The 21,035-nt window shown below is 55.1% G+C and overlaps 2 protein-coding genes across 3 annotated transcripts in view; one reads left to right on the forward strand and one right to left on the reverse strand.

Annotated features, from left to right (window-relative positions):
• Nucleotides 1-3,932: 3,932 nt before the first annotated feature.
• On the reverse strand, nucleotides 3,933-8,134 carry CDK9 (cyclin dependent kinase 9). The gene is made up of 7 exons (XM_050760101.1): nucleotides 7,730-8,134; nucleotides 7,189-7,270; nucleotides 6,361-6,451; nucleotides 5,856-6,022; nucleotides 5,584-5,755; nucleotides 5,277-5,425; nucleotides 3,933-4,861 (listed from the first exon to the last, which is right to left on the reverse strand). Exons 1-7 carry the CDS (start codon nucleotides 7,819-7,821, stop codon nucleotides 4,496-4,498), a joined length of 1,119 nt encoding a protein of 372 aa, XP_050616058.1. The 5' UTR covers nucleotides 7,822-8,134; the 3' UTR covers nucleotides 3,933-4,495.
• Nucleotides 8,135-15,504: 7,370 nt separating this feature from the next.
• The window catches only part of SH2D3C (SH2 domain containing 3C), a 44,437-nt gene continuing 38,906 nt past the window's right edge, over nucleotides 15,505-21,035 (forward strand). The window contains exons 1-2 of one of the 2 annotated variants that reach the window (XM_050759865.1): nucleotides 15,505-15,651; nucleotides 20,271-20,748. In XM_050759865.1, coding sequence (XP_050615822.1) covers nucleotides 20,402-20,748 — 347 coding nt within the window. In that variant the 5' untranslated portion in view covers nucleotides 15,505-15,651; nucleotides 20,271-20,401. Of the gene's footprint in view, nucleotides 15,652-16,358; nucleotides 16,533-20,270; nucleotides 20,749-21,035 lie in introns of those variants that run through there. The other variant, XM_050759864.1, reaches the window with a different exon arrangement.

The raw sequence follows: 21,035 nt of genomic DNA on the forward strand, positions 1-21,035 counted from the left end.
AAAAAAATAATAATAATAATAATAATAATAAAATAATTCTATTGAGGTGAAGGGTTAAGTTGTAACATACTTGATTCTCTCAGCCCTTTTTGGCTGTTTTACTATAGTCCCTATTTTGATGGTTATGCTAATATTTGTGGAAAAAGGTCTTGTATTTGCTGCATTATAATGACATCAGTACTTCCTTAGCTGGTTTAAGTACAAATGAATAAAACCATTTTTCCTTTAAAAAAAAAAAAAAAAAACCACCAGGACGTGACTCCAGGCTCTTAAACAAAAGGCCAGGACACAGAATTCAGTCCCCCTGCAGGGTGACATCGCGAGTTCATCCCCATGAGCTGGTGAAGGCCTTTTCCCATCTGCACAGCCTCCTTGGCCATGTGTTCACTGCACTCGCTCCACTGTATCCCAGAGACTCACACGTGCCAGGTGCTATCTAGGTGCCAGAAACATGGTAAAAGCCCCACAGGGCCCTGCCCTCTGGGAGCCTTTATTCCAGTCCACATACCTCCCTCCACAGGTGGAAACAGCACCCATGTCACACCGGAGCTTGAGGCCAAAGCTAGAGAACCCTCGCCTGACTGGCCAGTCCCTGTTCCTCCCTGGGGTAGACTGGGGAAGGGGGTGAGGACGAGCTCTGGTCAGCAGCTCCAGGGTTTGGCGCCTGTCTTGGTTGTTTTAAAATGTAGCTTAATTGGCTGGGCACAGTGGCTCACACCAGTAATCCCAGCACTTTGGGAGGCCAAGGTGGGAGGATCCCTTGAGCTGAGGAGCTGGAGACCAGCCTAGGCAACAAAGCAAGACCCCATCTCTAAAAGGTATGTTTTTAAAAATGTTTAAAAATGAAAAGATGGCTTAATTGCATAACAAATGTATTAGTTAACCAACTATGAGGAAACACCGAAACATAAAGAACCACACACTCTGTACAAAGCTCCCCAAAGGCTTCCCAGCCCTGGGCACTTGTACCCACACCCCCGCCCCAAAAAGCCTCGATTTCTGCTTCCACGTCACGCTGACCCCTCAGCTACCCCCGACTCTTCCCCTTACCCCATTTTATTGTTTTCCATGGAACTCAATCAAACCAGTTTGGACCTACTGGAAGGCGAGCTCCACTGGGGTGGGGGTGGGCCACCGTTTCCAGCTGTATTAAGTCCCGAACAGCACGGCCCTTGGAAGACGCACCTAGTAAGTATGCTCAATGAATCAATGAGACCAAAAAAATTGCAGTGAGGGTTCAATGACATAAAGACTATCATTGTGTAATTGCTCTTAAAAAATTCCTGTAAGTGGAATTGCTGAGTCAAAGAATATGAACCTTTTAGAGAAGCTTCTTATCCTTCAAAGAAAATACAGTTAGGCCAGCCCTGTGAGTTTTCCCACTCAATTCCTACTGACTGCTGTCAGGACACCTCACAATAGCTTTAATTTGGATTTTTCTTTTTTTTTTTTTTGATAAGTCTCGCTCTGTCACCCAGGCTGGCAAGCAGTGGTGTCATCTCAGCTCACTGCAACCTCTCTCTGCCTCCTGGGTTCAAGCGATTCTCCCACCTCTGCCTCCCAAGTAGCTGGGATTACAGGCAGGCGCCACCAGACCCAGCTAATTTTTTTATTTTTAGTAGAGATGGAGTTTTGCCATATTGGCCAGGCTGGTCTCAAAGTCCTGTCCTCAGGTATCCACCTCAGCCTCCCAATGTTGCGGTTTACAGGCCTGAGTCACTGCACCCAGCCCTGATTTGGATTTTTTTTTTTTTTTTTTTTTTTTTTGAGACGGAGTCTCGCTCTGTCGCCAGGCTGGAATGCAGTGGCACAATCTCAGCTCACTGTAACCTCCGCCTCCTTAGTTCAAGTGATTCTCCTGCCTCAGCCTCCTGAGTAGCTGGGACTACAGGGATGCACCACCATGCCCAGCTAATTTTTTTTTTTTTTTTGAGACACAGTTTTGCTGTGTTACCCAGGCTAGAGTACAGTGGTTCGATCTTGCCTCACTGCAACCTGTGCCTCCTGGCCTGGGTTCCAGCAATTCTCCTGCCTCAGCCTCCCACATAGCTCGGACTATAGGCGCACACCCAGCTAAGTTTTGTATTTTTAGTAGAGATGGGGTTTCACAATTTTGGTCAGGCTGGTCTTGAACTCCTGACCTTGTGACCTGCCTGCCTCGGCCTCCCAAAGGGCTGGGATTATAGGCGTGAGCCACTGCGCCCAGCCGATTTGGATTTGACTACTAGTTATACTGGGTTGAAGTGTGCCCCCTGAATTCATGTCCTCTCCAAACCTCAGAATATGACCTTATTTGGAAAGAGGGTCTTTGCAGATGTAATCGGTTAAGATGAGGTCACACTGGGTCAAGGTGGCCCCTAAATCCAGACTGGTGTCCACATATGACAGACACACAGGCCGGGCGTGGTGACTCATGCCTATAATCCCAGCACTTGGGGAGGCTGAGGCAGGTGAATCACCTGAGGTCAGGAGTTCAAGACCAGCCTGGCCAACATGGTGAAACCCTGTCTCTACTAAAAATACAAAAATTAGCCAGGCATGGTGGCAGGCGCCTGTAATCTCACCTACTAGGGAGGCTGAGGCAGGTGAATCGCTTGAACCCAGGAGGTGGACGTTGCAGTGAGCCAAGATCATGCCATTGCACTCCAGCCTGGGCAACAAGAGCGAAACTCCACCTCAAAAAAAAAAAAAAAAAAAAAGACACAGAGGGAAGAATGCCATGTGAACACAGGCAGAGACCGGAGTGACACATCTACAAGCCTAAGGGATGCAAGGACTGCCAGCAGTCACCAGGAGTCTCAGTAAGGATTCTCTCTCCCTCAGATCCTCCCAAAGGAGCCGACCCTGCCACCAATAACTTTGGAACAGAATAAATGTGTTACTTTAAGCTAGCATGCTTGTAGCAATTAGTTATAGCAGTCTCAGGAAAACAAATACACCAATCAAGATTTTTTCCTTGGCTGGACGTGGTGGCTCACACCTGTAATCCCAGCACTTTGGGAGGCTGAGGTGGGCGGATCACTTGAGGTCAGGAGTCGAGACCAGCCTGGCCAAGATGGCAAAACCCCATCTCTACTAAAAATACAAAAATTAACTGGGCGTGGTGGTGGGTGCCTGTAGTCCCAGCTACTCAGGAGGCTGAGGCAGGAGAATCGCTTGAACCCGGGAGGCAGAAGTTGCAGTGAGCCGAGATCACGCCACTGCACTTCAGCCTGGGCAACTGAGTGAGACTGTCTCAAAAAAAAAAAAAAATTTTTTTTCTTTCACTGGCCTTTTGTGTTGTGGTCTGGGTCAGTTTCTGTAAATGGACAGTTCTGGTCAAAGGTTTTGCCAACCTTCCTTCCTGGCCCCACTTCAAGGTCTCTGCCCGTAAGAGGATGTAGGAAATTGACCTCCAGAATGTCTCTTCCCAACTTCAGGCTCACAGAAAACATGCCCGCCAGAATGTTCCGCTCCTCAGAGGGTCCCAGGTATTCTACCTTCAGCCTGTATTTTTCTCCCACACACTCCCCACCCCTGTTCAAACTATTGCCACCTTCCAAGACCCCTGTGATCCCTCCACCCTCTGCACACTTTCTCTCTCCGGCCTGCCCCAGGCCCTCTACCCAGCAGCCTGAGGGACCATCCTTCTCAGGTGACAGATCAAATTGTCACTCCAGTGATCTGCCCAGCTGGGTCACCACTGCAGCCACAGCAGCTCGCAGCAGGTCCTCGCCAATTCCCTCACCAGGGACATGAGATGCGTTCTGGAAGGCACCCAAGAGGAAAAACAGACAAAGGTCCTTTGCAATTATGTAAGAGAACAGGAACTGAGATAAAAGAGTCAAGACCTCCAGTGACTTCACAATCAAGTCCCAATGGTCAGGCCCAACCTGCTGACTGTGGGGGAAGAGTTGGTGGCATGTGCGCAGAACAAAACACACATCAACTCCTGGAGGAAAAAAAAAAAGAAAAAAAAAGAAAAAAAAAACCTTTTAATTCTAACGGACCAAACTGTGCCCAGGAATGTCTCCAAACAATGGAACCAAAAGAAACACGATAAAATTCTCCTGCTAAAGAAACCAAGAGTTTGTGCCAGCCCCAGTGCTTCTGAGGGTTAGGCCAAAAACAGCCCATTCCTGAGGCCAGCCCTGTCCCCACGCAGGGTTCTCAGCCCGAGAATAGGATTGTGGGTGGGTGAGGGAACTGTCCCCTCTTCCACCATGCTGGGAGCTCTTAGAAAAAGTCACTGGTGGGAGATCCCCTCCTCCTACCCCATGGAAACCCTCTGGGCACCATCCAGAAAGCCAGCGAGGACAGGACAGCCCCGATACCCTCCTGGCCTTTCAGCAAATGCTCCACTCCAGTCCACTCAGCGGGCTGCTCCCAGAGCCCAAGGTGGGGATTAAATAAAATATGCATGAGAGATATGAACTCAAATGCCCCACCGTCTCCACGATGCAAGTCACATAGCAGAAGAAAAAAATGTAAGAGCCCTAGTGGCAAGCGCCGGCCCTCAGAAGACACGCTCAAACTCCGTCTGGTTGGTGGTGGCGGGATTGCGACTCTGGTTGGTGGACTGCTGGGTGATCTGGCTGCCCTTCCGGCGCGGTGGTGCCAGGTACTCGAACATGGACGTCAGGTGGGTGGAGAGCATGCCCTTGAGGTCAGAGGGCATGGGGTCGGACCAGAAGAAGTCATGGTTGAGGGCATCGTCGCTGTCGATGCGCTGGGCAGGGTCCAGCACCAGCAGCTTATCGATGAGGTCCAGTGCGTACGGGTCACGCACATAGGCCTTCAGCCTGTCCTTCACCTTCCGCTTCTGGCCCTTGACCAGCTCCAGCTTTTCATACAGCTCATAGTTGTCCACATTTGGCCACACCTGGGAGGGAGGGGGCGTTGAGAGAGGATGAAGTCCGGCCAGGAGGTACGTGGCTTATCCCTTTGTTAAGGCCTAAAAGGACTAAAATACCTGCTCCACTTCGAGACTCCCAGACTACTAATGCAGAGAGAACTCGACCCCTCCCAAGAGAAGCAGTGCCCGCCACAGATTGGCACATACCACGTGCCAGGCCCAACCCTGATATACGTCACATTTCTGGTTCACAGAAGAGAAACCCAGCGCTGACTCAGTTGTTCTGCCCAAGGCCACAGAATGGCTGATGGAACCGAGACTGGCGCATAGCCTGTGTGGCTCTCAAGGGCAGGCCCTGTCACCAAACCAGCCTCCCTTCCAGAGAGGAGCGCTCCTTCCATTCCACTCCCCACTCCTCTGCCGGGGGACCGGGACCCCGTACCTCAGGGGTGATGGAGCCGCAGAGCTGACTGATGAGGGCGAGTTGGTGCTGCTCCGTGTTGCCCTGCATGATGGGGCTGCGGGTCCACATCTCTGCCATGATGCACCCAGCACCCCACAGGTCAATGGGGGGGCCGTAGTCCCGCTCCCCTGGGAAGAAGAGCGCACCAGGAGGGCCCCTTGAGCCCGGAGGCCTCCTGAGACTCAATGCCCCAGGGCCGGCAGCTCAAGAAGCCCTGGCAGTGGGGGGGCGGGGGCCAGGTAGATGCCTGGCCCTCACCCCCCTCGGCCCGCTCGGGAGTCCTCACCGAGCAACAGCTCCGGGGGCCGGTACCAGAGTGTCACCACACGGTTGGTGTAGCGGTTGGGCTGGCTGTTCTTGGCCAGGCTGAAGGCCCGGGCCAGCCCAAAGTCTGCCAGCTTCAGGACCCCGTCACGAGTGATAAGCACGTTAGCAGCCTTCATGTCCCTATGCAGGATCTGCAAGAAGGGCAAGAGTGGCTCCTTCAGTGATATCCACCCGGGAGTGGGAGCCAAGGCCAGCCCAAGCCTGGGTGGTCCTCCCAGCTCTCGCCCCCACCTTGTTCCTGTGGATGTAGTAGAGGCCGTTAAGGAGCATCTGCATCACCCTCTTGATCTCAGACAGCGTGAACTTGACCAAAACATTGCTCAACAGCCCAGCAAGGTCATGCTCGCAGAAGTCGAACACCAGGTATATACTGCCCTTGCAGCGGTTATAGGGTGAAGCTGAGGCAGGAATACAAGGAAGAAAAAGTCAAGAAAGCCACACCCAACACACTTTCCCACAACCAGTTTCTTTCTTCCTGCTCCAACCCATGGGCACCCAAGCCCTCCAGAGCATCTGTCTGTTCCTTCCTTCACTGGTCAAATATTTTCTGAGTGCCTCTTCTGGGCCAGGGCAGACCCCGAGGAAGCACCAGCTACGATGAAAGAGGACCAGAGAAAGCAGTCACCATGGGTCCATCTGAGTTAAGAGGAGGCAGTTTAGGTGGGTCTAGTTCCAACTTTACGAACAAAACCTTAGGCTACAAGTGTCATCTCCTCATAAGATCCAAACAACTTACCTTTGGTTCGACAAATCTCAATCAAGTTGACCACATTCTCATGTTTTAGAAGTTGAAGGATCTTGATCTCCCGCAAGGCGGTAATGGGGAACTGGGTGGGAGAGAGGGGAAAGTGGTCAAGAGTGAGCGCAGTACAGAGCCCAGCCCTGGGGTCTATATTGAGAGGCAAGTTGGGAGACAGAGCAAGATCATGGGCTCTGAAACCAGCTGTCTCAGAAGCTCTGCCTGTAAAATGGATGTAGTAGGAGCATGCACACTTCAAGGAGATGATTTGAGACAACAAACTGAAACAGCAATACTTTGCTATTAGCCACTAAATGCTCGGCGGTTTCAGCCTTCAAACTTCAGCTCTATGGCTGTTTCGTTGGCAACAAACATGACGATTCAAAAATGTCCTCGCTAAAGCACATCAGGAAAAGGAAGGTTTATGAGAAGTTGTACTTGAGCTAAGATTGGGTGGAGGGACCGCTCCTTTTAAACACATTAAATAACTGAGTATTAGTCACTTTTCAAAAATTTGCATGCATATGTATCTTTCTTTAACATTAAGCAAAATTTAACACTAAAAAAAGGTGTTTAAAGGCTTCCTAACTTCGTGAACTAAAGTGCACACGATGCATGCATCAACTCCCCCTCCCGGTCTCACCCATAACTGCCTAAGAATGAAGCATTTAGTTTTAGGGTGGAGGCCAAATTCCCTGGAAATTTCTGAACTACTACGAAAAAAATTAAATCTCAACCTGAGACTCCTAGAAGCAGCAGGGTGGAAAACCGACCCGGGGTCCTGGGCAGTTAGACGGCTGGCCCGCACGCCCGATCCGTACTCACCCCCTCCTTCTCGTTTTCCATCAGCACCTTCTTCAGAGCCACCTTCTGGCCGGTCTTGCGGTGCCTGGCCTTAAACACCTCCCTGCAGGCGGAAAGGGAGACCCGAGAGCTCATCAGGCGATTTCCGCAGGGCCCGCCCCTCCCCCACTACAGGAGGAGGGGCAGCAGCAAAAAGATTCCAGGGCGGGGCTGGGGTAAGTACCCAGGGCACGCGGCTACCCCCGCCACCCGGCACCCTGTCTCGTTCGGAGCCTCTGCTTCCTTCTCTCAGTCCCTTCTCACTTGGGCGTCTCTTGGAGAGATCCCGTTCCCCTCACGGGCGCCTCTCTGCAGCCCCTCCCCGCCCCCACCACCGGCCTCAGGCTCCTCCCCACCAGCCGGCTCCTTCAGGCCGGGGCGGGGTGCGGCGCGGCCTAAAGACCAGTGGGCAAGCCCGGGGACAGACGGTTTCTCTACCAACTCGGGCGGGGCCCGGGGCATCCCGACGTCCGCCCTAGGGGTGCAGGCCCACGGCTCCCGGCCCCGAGGGGCCCAGCCTTACCCGAAGGTGCCTTGGCCGATCTTGGCGAGCTTCTCGTATTTGGAAACTTCATCACAAAAGGGGCACTCCACCGAGTCGTACTGCTTTGCCATGGCCGCCTCCAACGCGCCGCCGCCGCCCCCAGCCGCTGCTGCTGCCGCTCCCGCTCCGGGTCCCGCCGCCGCCGCGCTCCAGGCCCCTCCGCGGCCGCGCCACTTCCGCCTCCACGGCCACTTCCGGCCTCGCGGCGCCGACCCCGCCTCTTCCGCCCGCCGCCCGCCGCCAGGCCCCCTGGGACTTGTAGTTCCCGAGAGGCCAGGGGGAGCCGGAGCTGCAGAGGCGCCTCCGCCGCCGCCGCTGCCCCCGCCTCCGCCGCCGCCACTACTGGCGGCGGCCCCGATCGGGGGCGCGGGGAGCCGGGGCGCCGGAGCTGGGGCTCGGGGTGGCGCGTCCCGCTGCATGGGCCCGGGCCGCCGCTGCTGCCGAAGCTGCTGCCGCTCTGGCGCCCGATCCGGGGCCAGCCGCAGTGCCCTGCTCCTCCTCCTCCGACGGCGCCGCCTCCGCCGGGCTGCGCGGGGCGGCGGGCGGGGGGGTAGCCCCCGAGCCGCGGCCTGGGGGCTCCCTGGCCGGGCCCGGGCCCGGGTCGGCCGGGCGAGGGGGCGAGACGGGAAGAGCCGACTAGGAGACGGCCCGAGAGCCCGGGAGGGGGCGCGTTATAAAGGGGGAGGTGCCCGGCCTCGCCTTCCCCTCCTCCTCCGCCCGCCCCCGCCCTCCTCCCTCCCACCCTCCGCGGCCGCACCTGCCGCCGCCGCCACCGCCCGCCCGCCCGCCCGCTCGCTGTCCGCCGGCCGCCCTCGGCGCGTCACCGCCCGCGGCCCCTCCTCCGCCTTCGGAGGTGGGGCCCCGCGCTCGGCACCTGGCTGCGGGCGCCCAGCCGCGTGCCTCAGTTTACCCCCACATGCCGGCTGCCGCGGAGAGCCCCTTCCTCCCCGGCTCGGAGTGCCCCCCCAAGAGGCGAAGGCGGGAGGCGCGGAGGGAGCGTCCTCCGGCCCTGGGAGGAGAAAACGGCCCCCGCCTCCGCCTCCCCCGGTCCCCGCCACCCTCCGTTGACATGGCAACCGACGGCCGCCAGGGGGCGCGGCGGCACTGGAGGCGACGAGCAAGCAACGCCCGGGCCTTCTATCGCTGGAGCCTGGCTCTCCAGGAGGCAGGGATGGGACCCGCAGGACTCGCGCCTTCGCCGAGTCGCGCCAGAGCTGATCAGGCCCCGGGTCAATAATCGCAAAAAACAGCTACCATTTTCTCAGCACTCTTTGTGTGCTCAGGAAGTGCTGGGCATTCCCGCCGAATCCTGAATCAACAGCCCCATAGTCAGGATCACTAACCCATTTTGCAGAAGAGGACATTGAGGCTCAGAGGTGAGGTCATTTGCCCAAGGTCACACGGCGACAAAGCTGGGACCCGAAGCTGGGTGTCTGACTGTGAAGGGGATTCTCTTGACTCAGGCTATCCGTGGTTGGGCCAGGAGGAGAGCACTGGGGAGGCTTGCTGTCCTTATGCAGGCGGGAGCTCACCACTCACCCCCCCATCTCCCTCCCCCATCGCGCCCATCCCTTCGCCTGCATCTTCCTGGCTCCAGCGGCCCCCAGATTCCCCCTCCAGCTCTGCCCAAGGACAGCCTCCGGCAAAGCCGTCTTTTCTGCCTCCTTTGCCCCGCTTCAATCTGCCCCCTCCTCTCCAGCCCTCTGCGGGTGGATCCTGAGACCTGGCCCCCCAGTCTGGCCTCTCTGTCCCCGAAGAACCTGAATGTGACATTGGAAGCTCTTTCCAGTTCACACCCCACCTCCCAGGCTGTGGCCATGCAAATCTCTCTACTGTCTCCCTAAGCCTTCCTGCGTTCAGGGCGGTTCTCCCCTGATTCCACACTCCCCTAGACTCTGGATGCCTTCTCTTCCTGCAAGAAGCCCTTGGGGTGGGCGCGGTGGCTCACGCCTGTAATCCCAGCACTTTGGGAGGCCGAGGCAGGCAGATCACAAGGTCAGGAGTTCGAGACCAGCCTGGCCAATATGTTGAAACCCCATCTCTACTAAAAATACAAAACTTAGCCGGGCGTGGTGTTGGGTGCCTGTAGTCCCAGCTACTCAGGAGGCTGAAGCAGGAGAATCGCCTGAACCCAGGAGGTGGAGGTTGCAGTAAGCCGAGGTCTTGCCACTGCACTCCAGCCTGGTGACAGAGTGAGACTCCGTCTCAAAAAAAAACCCTCGGGGTGGCTCCCAGCTCTCACCCCACACTGCTTAGCCTCAAAGCCTCCTAGGAGGAGGCTGGAATGGCTTTGATGACCTTGATGTCACAAGAGGTCCTGTTCTGGGTAAGGGCATTACCAGGGAGGGGCTGGAAAGTCAGGCTGAGGAGGAAGGAGCCTCTCCTCCTGAGAGTAGTGTAGAACCAGAGAGGGGTTTAGGCAGGGAGAGAAGTAGGGTCAGGTTCATGGGTACACTATTAGAAGCAGGAGGCTGTTAGCTAAATTGGAGGTGGGGGCCGGGCGTGGTGGCTCAAGCCTGTAATCCCAGCACTTTGGGAGGCCGAGACGGGTGGATCACGAGGTCAGGAGATTGAGACCATCCTGGCTAACACGGTGAAAACCCGTCTCTACTAAAAAATACAAAAAACTAGCCAGGCGAGGTGGCAGGCGCCTGTAGTCTCAGCTACTCGGGAGGCTGAGGCAGGAGAATGGCGTGAACCCGGAAGGCAGAGCTTGCAGTGAGCCGAGATCGCACCACTGCACTCCAGCCTGGGCGACAGAGCGAGACTCCGCCTCAAAAAAAAAAAAAAAATAAATAAATAAATTGGAGGTGGGGAGGATAAGGAGGGAAACCATAAAAATTTTAGTAATGACAATTTATTGATGGAAAATAAATGGTCCCAGCCCTACTTACCACTTTATAAGAATTATCTCGGTTGCCACTCAACCATATGGGTACTGTTGTCACCTCCATCGTACACATCAGGATCCTGAGACTCACAGGTGACATCACTTGGCCTGGGTCAAACAGCTGGTCAGTGACCATACTGGTATTTGAACCAGGTCAGTCTGGCACAAACCCCAGCACTTCCCCATCTCAGGGCCCTGCCCATGTGGCCTAGGGGTGGAGCCACGGCATTGCTGGGGCACGGCACCACTGGTCTGAGCAGTAGCGCAGTGGGTCGGGATCTATGGTGGGTTTGTGTGGCCTCCACTATCCGACTACAGCTCAAGCCAGGGCCTGCTGTTTCCCATGAGCCCTCCCTAAGTCACATCCTGTGGGCAGAGGCCCTAGCAGAAGTTCCGGTGGAGTTGTCACCTACACCCCACCATCCCTGGTCTGAACCCCAACATCCGCCTGTCACTTCCCCTTGGGGCCTCAGGGCCTCAGTCCCCACTGTAGGATGCAGGCAGGCAAGAGAGGCAGGAAAGACCAGATGCCTGTCACAAGGCTACCCAGGCTGCCCAGGTCCGGGGCCCCAGATCACCAAGCTGGCAAAACCCAGGCACAAGTAAGAAGAAACGAGTGGGCCGGGCGCGGTGGCTCAAGCCTGTAATCCCAGCACTTTGGGAGGCCGAGACGGGCGGATCACGAGGTCAGGAGATCGAGACCATCCTGGCTAACACGGTGAAACCCCGTCTCTACTAAAAAATACAAAAAACTAGCCGGGCGAGGTGGCGGGCGCCTGTAGTCCCAGCTACTGGGGAGGCTGAGGCAGGAGAATGGCGTGAACCCGGGAGGCGGAGCCTGCAGTGAGCTGAGATCCGGCCACTGCACTCCAGCCTGGGCGGCAGAGCGAGACTCCGTCTCAAAAAAAAAAAAAAAAAAAAAAAAAAAAAAAAAAGAAGAAACGAGTGATTTCTCACTGGAAACGTTTCCTGCTTCCCAGGGATCGGCTAAACTGGCAAGGCTGGGCTGGGCATGTGGCCAGTCCTTGGTAGATGTCTGCCCCGAGAGAGCTGCTGGTCCTGCTGCCATTTAACAGAGAAGGTGAGGGCAGCACAGTAAAGGGAGGAGCTGGACAGCTGTCTGACCCCAGCCTGGATCCCCTGTTTTCCTCTGAGCAGAGACAGACGGGAAGCATGGGAGGGAAGGAGAAGATGGAGTCATGAAATGGGCTGCTCTTGGTTGCTGGTGCATCTGAAGAGACAGTGGGTCAACTGCATAGCAGGGGTACAGGACAGAGAACAGCCGTGTGATACCCACAGCCCTCTAAAATCACAGAAGTTGCCTCCTCCTCCGAAAGGCTCACACCTGTAATCCCACCACTTTTGGAGGAGGAGGCAGGTGAATCACCTGAGGTCAGGAGTTCGAGACCAGCCTGGCCAACATGGTAAAACCCTGTCTCCACTAAAAATAGGAAAATTAGCTGGGTGTGATGGCACGCACCTGTAATCCCAGCTACTCAGGAGGCTGAGGCAGGAGAATCACTCGAACCTGGGAGGTGGGAGTTGCAGTGAGCCAGGATTGTGCCACTGCACTCCAGTCTGGGCATCAGAGTGAGACTCCATCTCAAAAAAATTAAAAAAAAAAAAATTGGCTAGGCGTGGTAGCTCACGCCTGTAATCCCTACACTTTGGGAGGCTGAGGCAGGTGGATCACCTGAGGTCAAGAGTTCAAGACCAATCTGGCCAACACGATGAAACCCTGTCTCTAATAAAAATACAGAAAAGAAAATTAACCGGGCATGGTGGCACCTGTGATCCCAGCTACCCAGGAGGCCAAAGGCAAGAGAATCACTTGAGCCCAGGACGGGGAAGTTGCAGTGAGCTGAGATTGGGTGACTGCACTCCAGCCGGGGCAACAAGAGCGAAACTCCGTTTCCAATCAATCAATCGATCACAGAAGTTCTGCCCACACTAGCCAGGAACTGACTCAGTGCCTGGCCTGGGGCTGACTTACGTTGTCTCCCTGAAACTCTCCAGCACCCCTATTAGGAGGTTGCTATTACTAGACCCAAGTTACAAAAGGGGAAATTGAGGCCCAGATTGGTGTGGCCTGCCCCAGGCTCCATAGTCAGGAAGCTATGAAGCTGGGATTCAAAGCCAGGTCTCTTTACTCTTAAAGCCCAGGGTCATTTGCCATCAGCCCACACTGTCCCCAGTGTCAGATCAGCTGAGGGGGAAGCATGATCCAGTCCTCATATGGAAGGGGCCCTGGCCTCTCTCAGAAGGCTTCAGGTCTGTTTGGAATATGCAAATAAGGACACAAGTGAATTAAATCAAAATTATACCCTTGCTATAAATATTTTATTTCACTGCCATGAGATCATGTAAGGGATGTTATATTCTGTTTTACTGATGGGGGAAAAAAAAGAGAGAGGCTCAGAGAGGTGACATGACTTGCCCAAGGTCATGGAGGTGGGGATTGAATCCAGAATTGCATGGGTCTGATGCCTTTGACGATGAAGTTTAAGGTCTCCAACTCTTCATGGTACCTGCCCTGTCCGTGAGCCTATCTTCTCTGTCCTCTCCATAGGCCCCCACCACACTGTCCCTGCTTGAGTCACAGACTGAGGAAGAGGAGCAAGGATAGGGGACAGAAGTGAGAGCAGGGGGCTGGGTGCCACGGCTCACGCCTGGAATCCCAACACTTTGGGAGGCTGAGGCTGGAGGATCACCTGAGATCAGGAGTTCGAGACCAGCCTGACCAACATAGTGAAACCCCGCCTCTACTAATAAATAAATAAATAAATAAATAGCCGGGCATGGTGGGGCGCGCCTGTAATCTCAGCTACTAGGGAGGTCGAGGCAGGAGAATTCCTTAAACCCAGAAGGCGGAGGTTGTGGTGCTAAGATAGCACCACTGAACTCTAGCCTGGAGCTTCTTTTTTTTTTTTAATTGAGATGGAGTCTCGCTCTGTCCCTCAGGCTGGAGTGCAGTGGCGCGATCTTGGTTCACGGCCAGCTCCGCCTCCCGGGTTCACGCCATTCTCCTGCCTCAGCCTTCCCAATAGCTGGGACTACAGGCGCCCGCCACCACGTTCCGCTAATTTTTTTTGTATTTTTAGTAGAGACGGGGTTTCACTGTGTTAGCCAGGATGATCTCAATCTCCTGACCTCGTGATCCGCCTGACTCTGCCTCCCAAAGTGCTGGGATTACAGGCGTGAGCCACCGCGCCCGGCCAGACCTTTTTTTTTTTTTAAGTTTCTGTCTGTAGTTTTTTTAAGACTCTGTCAAAAAAAAAAGAAAGAAAGAAATGAATTCAGGGATCCTAGGGCCCTATAGCCTCAAGTCAACCTGGAGGGATCCCAAGGAGGTAAAAGCCTGAGGCGGGTGGGGCCAGCCTGAGCAAAAGGCCTGGAGGTCGGAAAGCACTCAGGGATGTTCAGGGCAGGGCAAGCTGAAGAGCTACGCAGGACAGCCAGCCGCCGGCAGGTCCTCGGCTGCACTCCTAACGGCCACTCCAGGCAGCACAAAGGGGGCTCTGAGCTCAGCGGAGCCACCACACTGAGCCCTATTCATTCTCCTAGGGGTGCCAGAAACTGCCCTGGCGCCCGGGCCAAGAGCAGACGGGCCCCAGCACTGACGAGGTGCCTCTGCCGCAGCAACACAGCATCTCTGTGGTTGGGATTCCCAGGTCTCATGCCTTGTGCATGCCTGTCAGGATTCCCTGTCCTGTGCCAATCTGCCCCTTATCTGTGCCTATCTCTCAGCAACCACAGCCAGGGCTCGCGGAGGCTGGACCTGCGTTTGCCTCTCTCACCCTCCCAACAACCCAAGGAAGTGGGGGCTGCGGTGGGTGCATTTCACAGATGAGGAAACTGTGGCCCAGAGAGGCAAAGTGTCTTGTGCGGGATCACATAGCAAGTCAGGAGCAGGCCTGGCCAGGAAGCAGCATAGCCTTGGCAGCTAACCCAAGTCACACTGCAACCCCCTCCCAGGAGAGAAGCTGGGGACTTACCTTCTATCTTCCGCTAGGGGATACCAGCCGGGGAGTTAGGACACTTGGTTGTCGGTCTGTCCATTGTCTGCCTCTGCTTTTTTGTGTGTGTGTTTTGAGACGGAGTCTTGCTCTGTCGCCCAGACTGGAGTGCAGTGGCACGATCTCGGCTCACTGCAACCTCTGCCTCTCTGGTTCAAGCAATTCTCCTGCCTCAGCCTCCCAAGTAGCTGGGATTACAGGCGCCCGCCACCATGCCCAGCTAATTTTTGTATTTTTAGCACAGACAGGGTTTCACTATGTTGATCAGGCTGGTCTCGAACCCCTGACCTCGTGATCCACCCACCTGGGCCTCCCAAAGTGCTGGGATTACAGGTGCAAGCCACCGCACCTGGCCTTTTTTTTTTTTTTTTTTTTTTTTTTTGAGATAGGGTCTCCCTCTGTCACCAGGCTGGGGTGCAGTGGTGCGATCTTGGCTCACTGCAACTTTTGCCTCCCTGGTTCAAGCAATTCTCCTGCCTCAGCCTCCCGAGTAGCTGGGGATACAGGTGCACACCACCACACCCGGCTAATTTTTTAAAATGTATTTTTAATAGAGACGAGGTTTCACTATGTTGGCCAGGCTGTGCTCGAACCCCTGACCTCAGGTGATCCACCCGCCTCCGCCTCCCAAGATGCTGGGATGGTAGGTGTGAGCCACCATGCCCGCCCTGGGGCTGTTACTGTTAATGGAGGATGCAGGAAGTGCCCTATCAGATGGCAGTGGACTCCTCTCACAGCCCGGGTTGCCATCCTGGGGTCCAAGATAAAATGCCAAAACCCCTGCAGGTTGGCTGCATACCTCCCACTTCTCCCCATTCTAGAAATCAGGTGACTGAAGCTTCGGAGGTGGAAGTAGCTGGGATTGGAAGCCCTGGGTCTTGGGCCCCGCCCCAAGCCCCAGCAGCTGCTGACATCCTTTGCAGATGTTCAGGATGACCATGGAGGGGAGGTTGCATTTCCTCATCTTGGTCTGCCCACCTGAGCCTGCACACACGGTAAGTTTGTAGTGTGGAAAGGCACCAGCCCATGGGTTAAGGGGCCTAGAAGGGAGAGTTGTGACCCAGTCTGGGCCAGCAACCAGCTGTGTTACGTGGGGGAATCCCTCTGCCTCTCTGTGCCTTGGTTTCACCATCTCTGTCCAGTGGGTACAGTGGACCACATGATGACATCTCCCTGATAGCTTGGAAAGCGGTGACTGTGCTTTGGTAGGCACCGATTCTGTGCCAGGCCCTACACCAACGGCTGAAGCTGGTGAAGTGAGCACCGCAAGTACCCCCGGTTCACAGGGAGGACATCACACCGTGGCAAAATGGCCAGCCAAGGGTGGAACTTGGGTCTGCGTGGCCCAGAGTCCACAGGCCTGATCACAGCTCTCTCCAATCTGCGGCTGCCAGTCCCTCTCCTGGGTAGAGAGGCTGAGAAGCAACTGCCCTGCACACAGGCCTGACTCCCCTCACCTTCCCAGCCCGACGGCCAGGCCCCCTGACAGCTGTTGGCAGGTCCCCAGCGGCCCCCAGCCCACTGGGCTCTGTTCCCAGAGCCTGCGGCCTGCTCCTTAGACCTTCCAGGTCCCACGGGCTTGCGGTCTGCCCCCTGCCCCTGCTGCTGAGGCCAAGGAGGCGGCCCACAGGGGCTGGGGCTAGGAGAGGCCCCAGCCCCCGCCCCCTGCGGAGAGGGTGGGGAGGGTGGAGCTGTGGGAGTTTCACTGGTTTAAAAATACACAGAGGAAGCGAGTGAGAGAAAGGGGAAGGGGAGGTGGGAGAGGCACCTCAACTTTGATGTCCAGAGCCTTGAGCGGCCACTCGCAAGCTGGCCAAGGGCTTCACACAACTTGCCAAGATGACAGAGGGGACCAAGAAGACCAGCAAAAAGTTCAGTGAGTGCGGGGTGCCGTCTTCACTGTCCTCCATCCCTGGCTGTCCTCTGGGCCTCTCTCTGCATCTGTTTCTTCATCACTGTCTTCATTTCCGTTTCTCTCTCTCTCACTGTTTTACTTTTTTTGTTTTTTACCTTTGGACGCCAGTGTCTCTGTCACCCAGGCTGGGGTGCAGTGGCACAATCTCGGCTCACTGCAGTCTTGACCTCCCAGGCTCAAGTGATCCTCCCACCTCAGCCTCTTAAGTAGCTAGGCAAGTAGTTAGGACTCCAGGCACAATTTAACTTTTTTTTTTTGGCTGGGTGCGGTGGTGGCTCACGCCTATAATCCCAGCACTTTGGGAGGCCGAGGACGGGGGATCACCTGAGGTCAGGAGTTCGAGACCAGCCTGGCCAATGTGGTGAAACCCATCTCTACTAAAAATACAAAAAATTAGCTGGGTGTGGTGGCAAGCACCTGTAATCCCAGCTACTCAAGAGGTTGAGGCAGAAGAAACGCTTGAACCCGGGAGGTGGAGATTGCAGTGAGATTGCACCACTGCACTCCAACCTGGGCGACACAGCAAGACTGCATCTCAAAAAATCAGTAAATATAAAAAAATAAGTAAACAATAAAATTGATTTTTTTGTTTTTTTTGTAGAGTCCGGGGTGGGGTCTCACTTTGTTGCCCAGGCTGGTCTCTATCTCCTGGACTCAAGCGATCCTCCTGTTTCCAGCCTTGTTTCTCTTTCTCTTTGTCCATCACTGTCTCTCTGCAGACGTCTCTGCTTCTGGGCGTCCCCGTGGCTTTCTAGCTGTCATTCTGGCCCAGCATCTCTCTCTCTCTCTCTGACTCATTGACTTCGTTCTCCATCTCTGTGCTTCTCTTGTCTCTGTCTCTTTGTCTCCCCACCGTGTCTCTCGATCTCTGCAGTCCACTGTGTCTCTGGCTGTCTCTGACCTCGCAGCTGGGCAGGGGAGGCCTTCGCACACTCCATCGCCTGCCCACAGGCCTGGGCTCACATGGGATCCCAGGTGGGGAGTTACTGGGGCGCAGGGGGATGGAGGTGTCATGGGATCCCAGGTGGGGAGTTACTGGGGCGGCAGGGGGATGGGGGTGTTATGGGATCCCAGGTGGGGAGTTACTGGGGTGGCAGGGGAATGAGGGTGTCATGGGATCCCAGGTAGGGGGATGGGGGTGTCATGGGATCCCAGGTGGGCAGTTACTGGGGCAGCAGGGGGATGGGGGTGTCCTGGGATGCTGTCCCACATTCCCAACAGCAGTGAGGCTGGGAGCCGACATTTGGGTAGGGAAAGAGCCCAGAGCTACTAGAAGCAGGCTCCAGGGTGAGGGGCCACACTGGCCCACTGCTCTGTTTTCCTGTGTCTGTCCTTCCCAGTCCCAGCAAACTTTTTCTGTCTCCTGATTCCTTTGATCTGACCCACCAGGGTGGGGGACAGGTGGTGTAAAGGGCAGCGATTATGACTGCATTTCCCAGAGGGCAATGCTGAGGCCCGGAGACTTGCCTGAGGTCACACTGGCTATTGAGCAGGGCCCAATCCCAGACCCTGGACTCTGGGCCTCAGTTTCCCTCCCGGCCCCCACTATCTCCTCCAAACGCCTGGTGCCCAGGAGGCAAAACCAATGATGCTGAGAAAGAAGGTGGTTGGGGGTCCTCCCTCTGGCCACTGATGCAATTTCCACCCCCACCGCATGCAGCGGAAGGGCAGAGCGGCCACATTTGCGACCACGTTTCTCGGGAGACCAAGGCAATAACCAAATGGGGCCAGCAGGGCTGGGACACAAACCCCTGAGCACTGACCCAGCTGTGCCAGGCTTAGTCTGTGTCCAGGCTCAGCCGTGGCCTTGCTGTGTGACCCTGGGGGAGTCCCTCCCCATCCCTGGACCTCAGTTTCCTCCCTTGTCAACTGGGGGCATCCTACCTGCATCCCAGCGCGGGTGCGAGCAGCTGAGGAGGTGGAGGATGCCGAGGACGTGGAAAATGCTAGAGTTTTTCCTTTTTGCTCATCTGGGGGCTATGGGGAAGTCAGTTGGTGGTGGCTGTGAGAAGGGGCAGTCCCACAGCTGAGGGCAGGGGTAGGGAACTCACATGCACCCCTGTGGAAACCAGGAGATGGTATCACCCCAGCCGTTCCTCTTGAGTCTGGAGCTGGGCTCAGCTGACAGGAAGGAGAGAACCACAGACAGTGCGACCCTTAGGCTCGCAACAACCCCCTCCTCATTCTACCCCCACCCCAGGTGCACAGAGGCTGGCTGGAACACGCCCCAACCCCCGATACGAGCACAAAACACGAATACCTGCTCCACCTACCAGCAGCGTGACCTCAGTTCATTACACTGCTCTCAATCTCAATTTTCACATCTGGAAAATGGGAATTAAACTGTGTCACCGAGTTATGCTGAGAATTCTTGCAGCACATGTTTGCAGATGCAGAATCATTTTCAGAAATTTTAAAATTATTATTATCAGTGGCCGGGCGCGGTGGCTCACCCCTGTAATCCCAACACTTTTGGAGGCTGAGGTGGGTGGATCCCTTGAGGTCAGGAGTTTGAGACCAGCCTGGCCAACATGGTGAAACCCTGTCTCTACTAAAAGTACAAAAATCAGCCGGGCGTGGTGGCACGTGCCTGTAATCCCAGCTACTCGGGAGGCTGAGGCAGGAGAATCGCTTTAACCCAGGAAGTGGAGGTTGCAGTGAGCCAAGATTGCACCACTGCACTCCAGCCTGGGTGACAGAGTGAGACCCTGTCTCAAAAGAAAAAATAATAAATACATAAATAATTATTACTATTAGAGACAAGTTCTTGCTCTGTCGCCCAGACTGGAGTGCAGTGGTGCCATCATAGTGCACGGCAATCTTGAACTCCTGGGCTTAAGCCATCCTCCTGCCTCAGCCTCCCAACTAGCTGGGATTACAGGCACACACCAGCACATCCAGCTAACTTTATTTATTTATTTATTTATTTATTTATTTATTTAGAGATGGAGTCTCACTCTTGTCACCCAGGTTGGAGTGCAATGGTGCAATCTCGGCTCACTGCAACCTCCACCTTCAGGGTTCAGGCAATTATCCTGCCTCAGCCTCCCAAGTAGCTGGGATTACAGACATGCACCACCATGCCTGGCTAACTTTTGTATTTTTAGTACAGACAGGGTTTCACCATGTTGACCGGGCTGGTCTCAAACTCCTGACCTCAGGTGATCCACCTGCCTCAGCCTCCCAAAGTGCTGGGATCACAGGCGTGAACCACGGCACCCAGCCTTACTTTTTTATTTTTTGTAGAGACAGGGTCTTGCTATGTTGTCCAGGCTGGTCTCGAACTCCTGACCTCAGGTGATCCACCCGCATCAGCCTCCCAAAGTGCTGGGATTACAGGCGTGAGCCACCATGCCTGGCCTAAGCTTTTATTTAATTCTCACATTGCCCTAGGAGGTAGGTGTTGGAATCTCTATTTTACTGATGTGGAGAATGAGGTTCAGCTCAGAGAGGTCAAGTGACTTGCCTGAGGTCACACAGCTAGGATGTGAAAGAGCAGGAATTCAAGTCCAGGACTATGTGATCCCAAAGCTCCCATCTTATACCACTTCCAGGGGTGTGTTAACAATTAGAAGGGGTATCCAGGAAGCCCCCAGCCCTCTTTAGCCCCTCACCGAGTGAAACTGCAGGAATTGTTCATTATTATTACTGATGTTGACATTGTCATTACCTTCTTTTCCTTCCCTTCCCCTCTGCTAGAGTTCTTCAAGTTCAAGGGCTTTGGGAGTCTCTCCAACCTCCCTCGGTCCTTCACTCTGAGACGATCCTTAGCTCCCATCGGTAGGCAGTCCCATTTGGAGCCTGACATCTTTGAAGCCACGCAGGATGACATGGTGACGGTGCCCAAGAGTCCCCCAGCCTATGCCCGCTCCAGTGACATGTACAGCCACATGGGCACCATGCCTCGCCCCAGCATCAAGAAAGCACAGAACTCACAGGCTGTCCGGCAGGCCCAGGAGGTGGGTCCCAAGCCCAACCTGGTACCCCGAGGTGTACCCGACCCCCCAGGCTTGGAGGCAGCCAAAGAGGTGATGGTGAAGGCCAATGGCCCTCTAGAGGACATCCCAGCAGTGGAACCCAACCCTTCAGCAGTGGAGGTAGACCCCATCAGAAAGCCCGAGGTCCCCACAGGAGACACAGAAGAGGAGAGACCTCCCAGGGACGTGCACTCAGAAAGGTAGGTGCCTAGGGACTGGTTGGGACCTGCAGGGATGGCTTCTGGTTTTTCTTTTCTTTTCTTTTCTTTTTTTCTTTTTGACACAGAGTGTTGCTCTGTCTCTCAGGCTGGAGTGCAGTGGTATGATCCTGGCTCACTGCAACCTCTGCCTCCCGGGTTCAAACGATTCTCCTGCCTCAGCCCCCTGAGTAGCTGGGACTACAGGCGCCAGTCACCACGCCCGGCTAATTTTTGTATTTTTAGTAGAGACAGGGTTTCACCATGTTGGCCAGGCTGGCCTCGAACTC

This window comes from Macaca thibetana, chromosome 15 (assembly GCF_024542745.1).
Source record: "Macaca thibetana thibetana isolate TM-01 chromosome 15, ASM2454274v1, whole genome shotgun sequence".
Lineage (NCBI taxonomy): Eukaryota > Metazoa > Chordata > Mammalia > Primates > Cercopithecidae > Macaca > Macaca thibetana.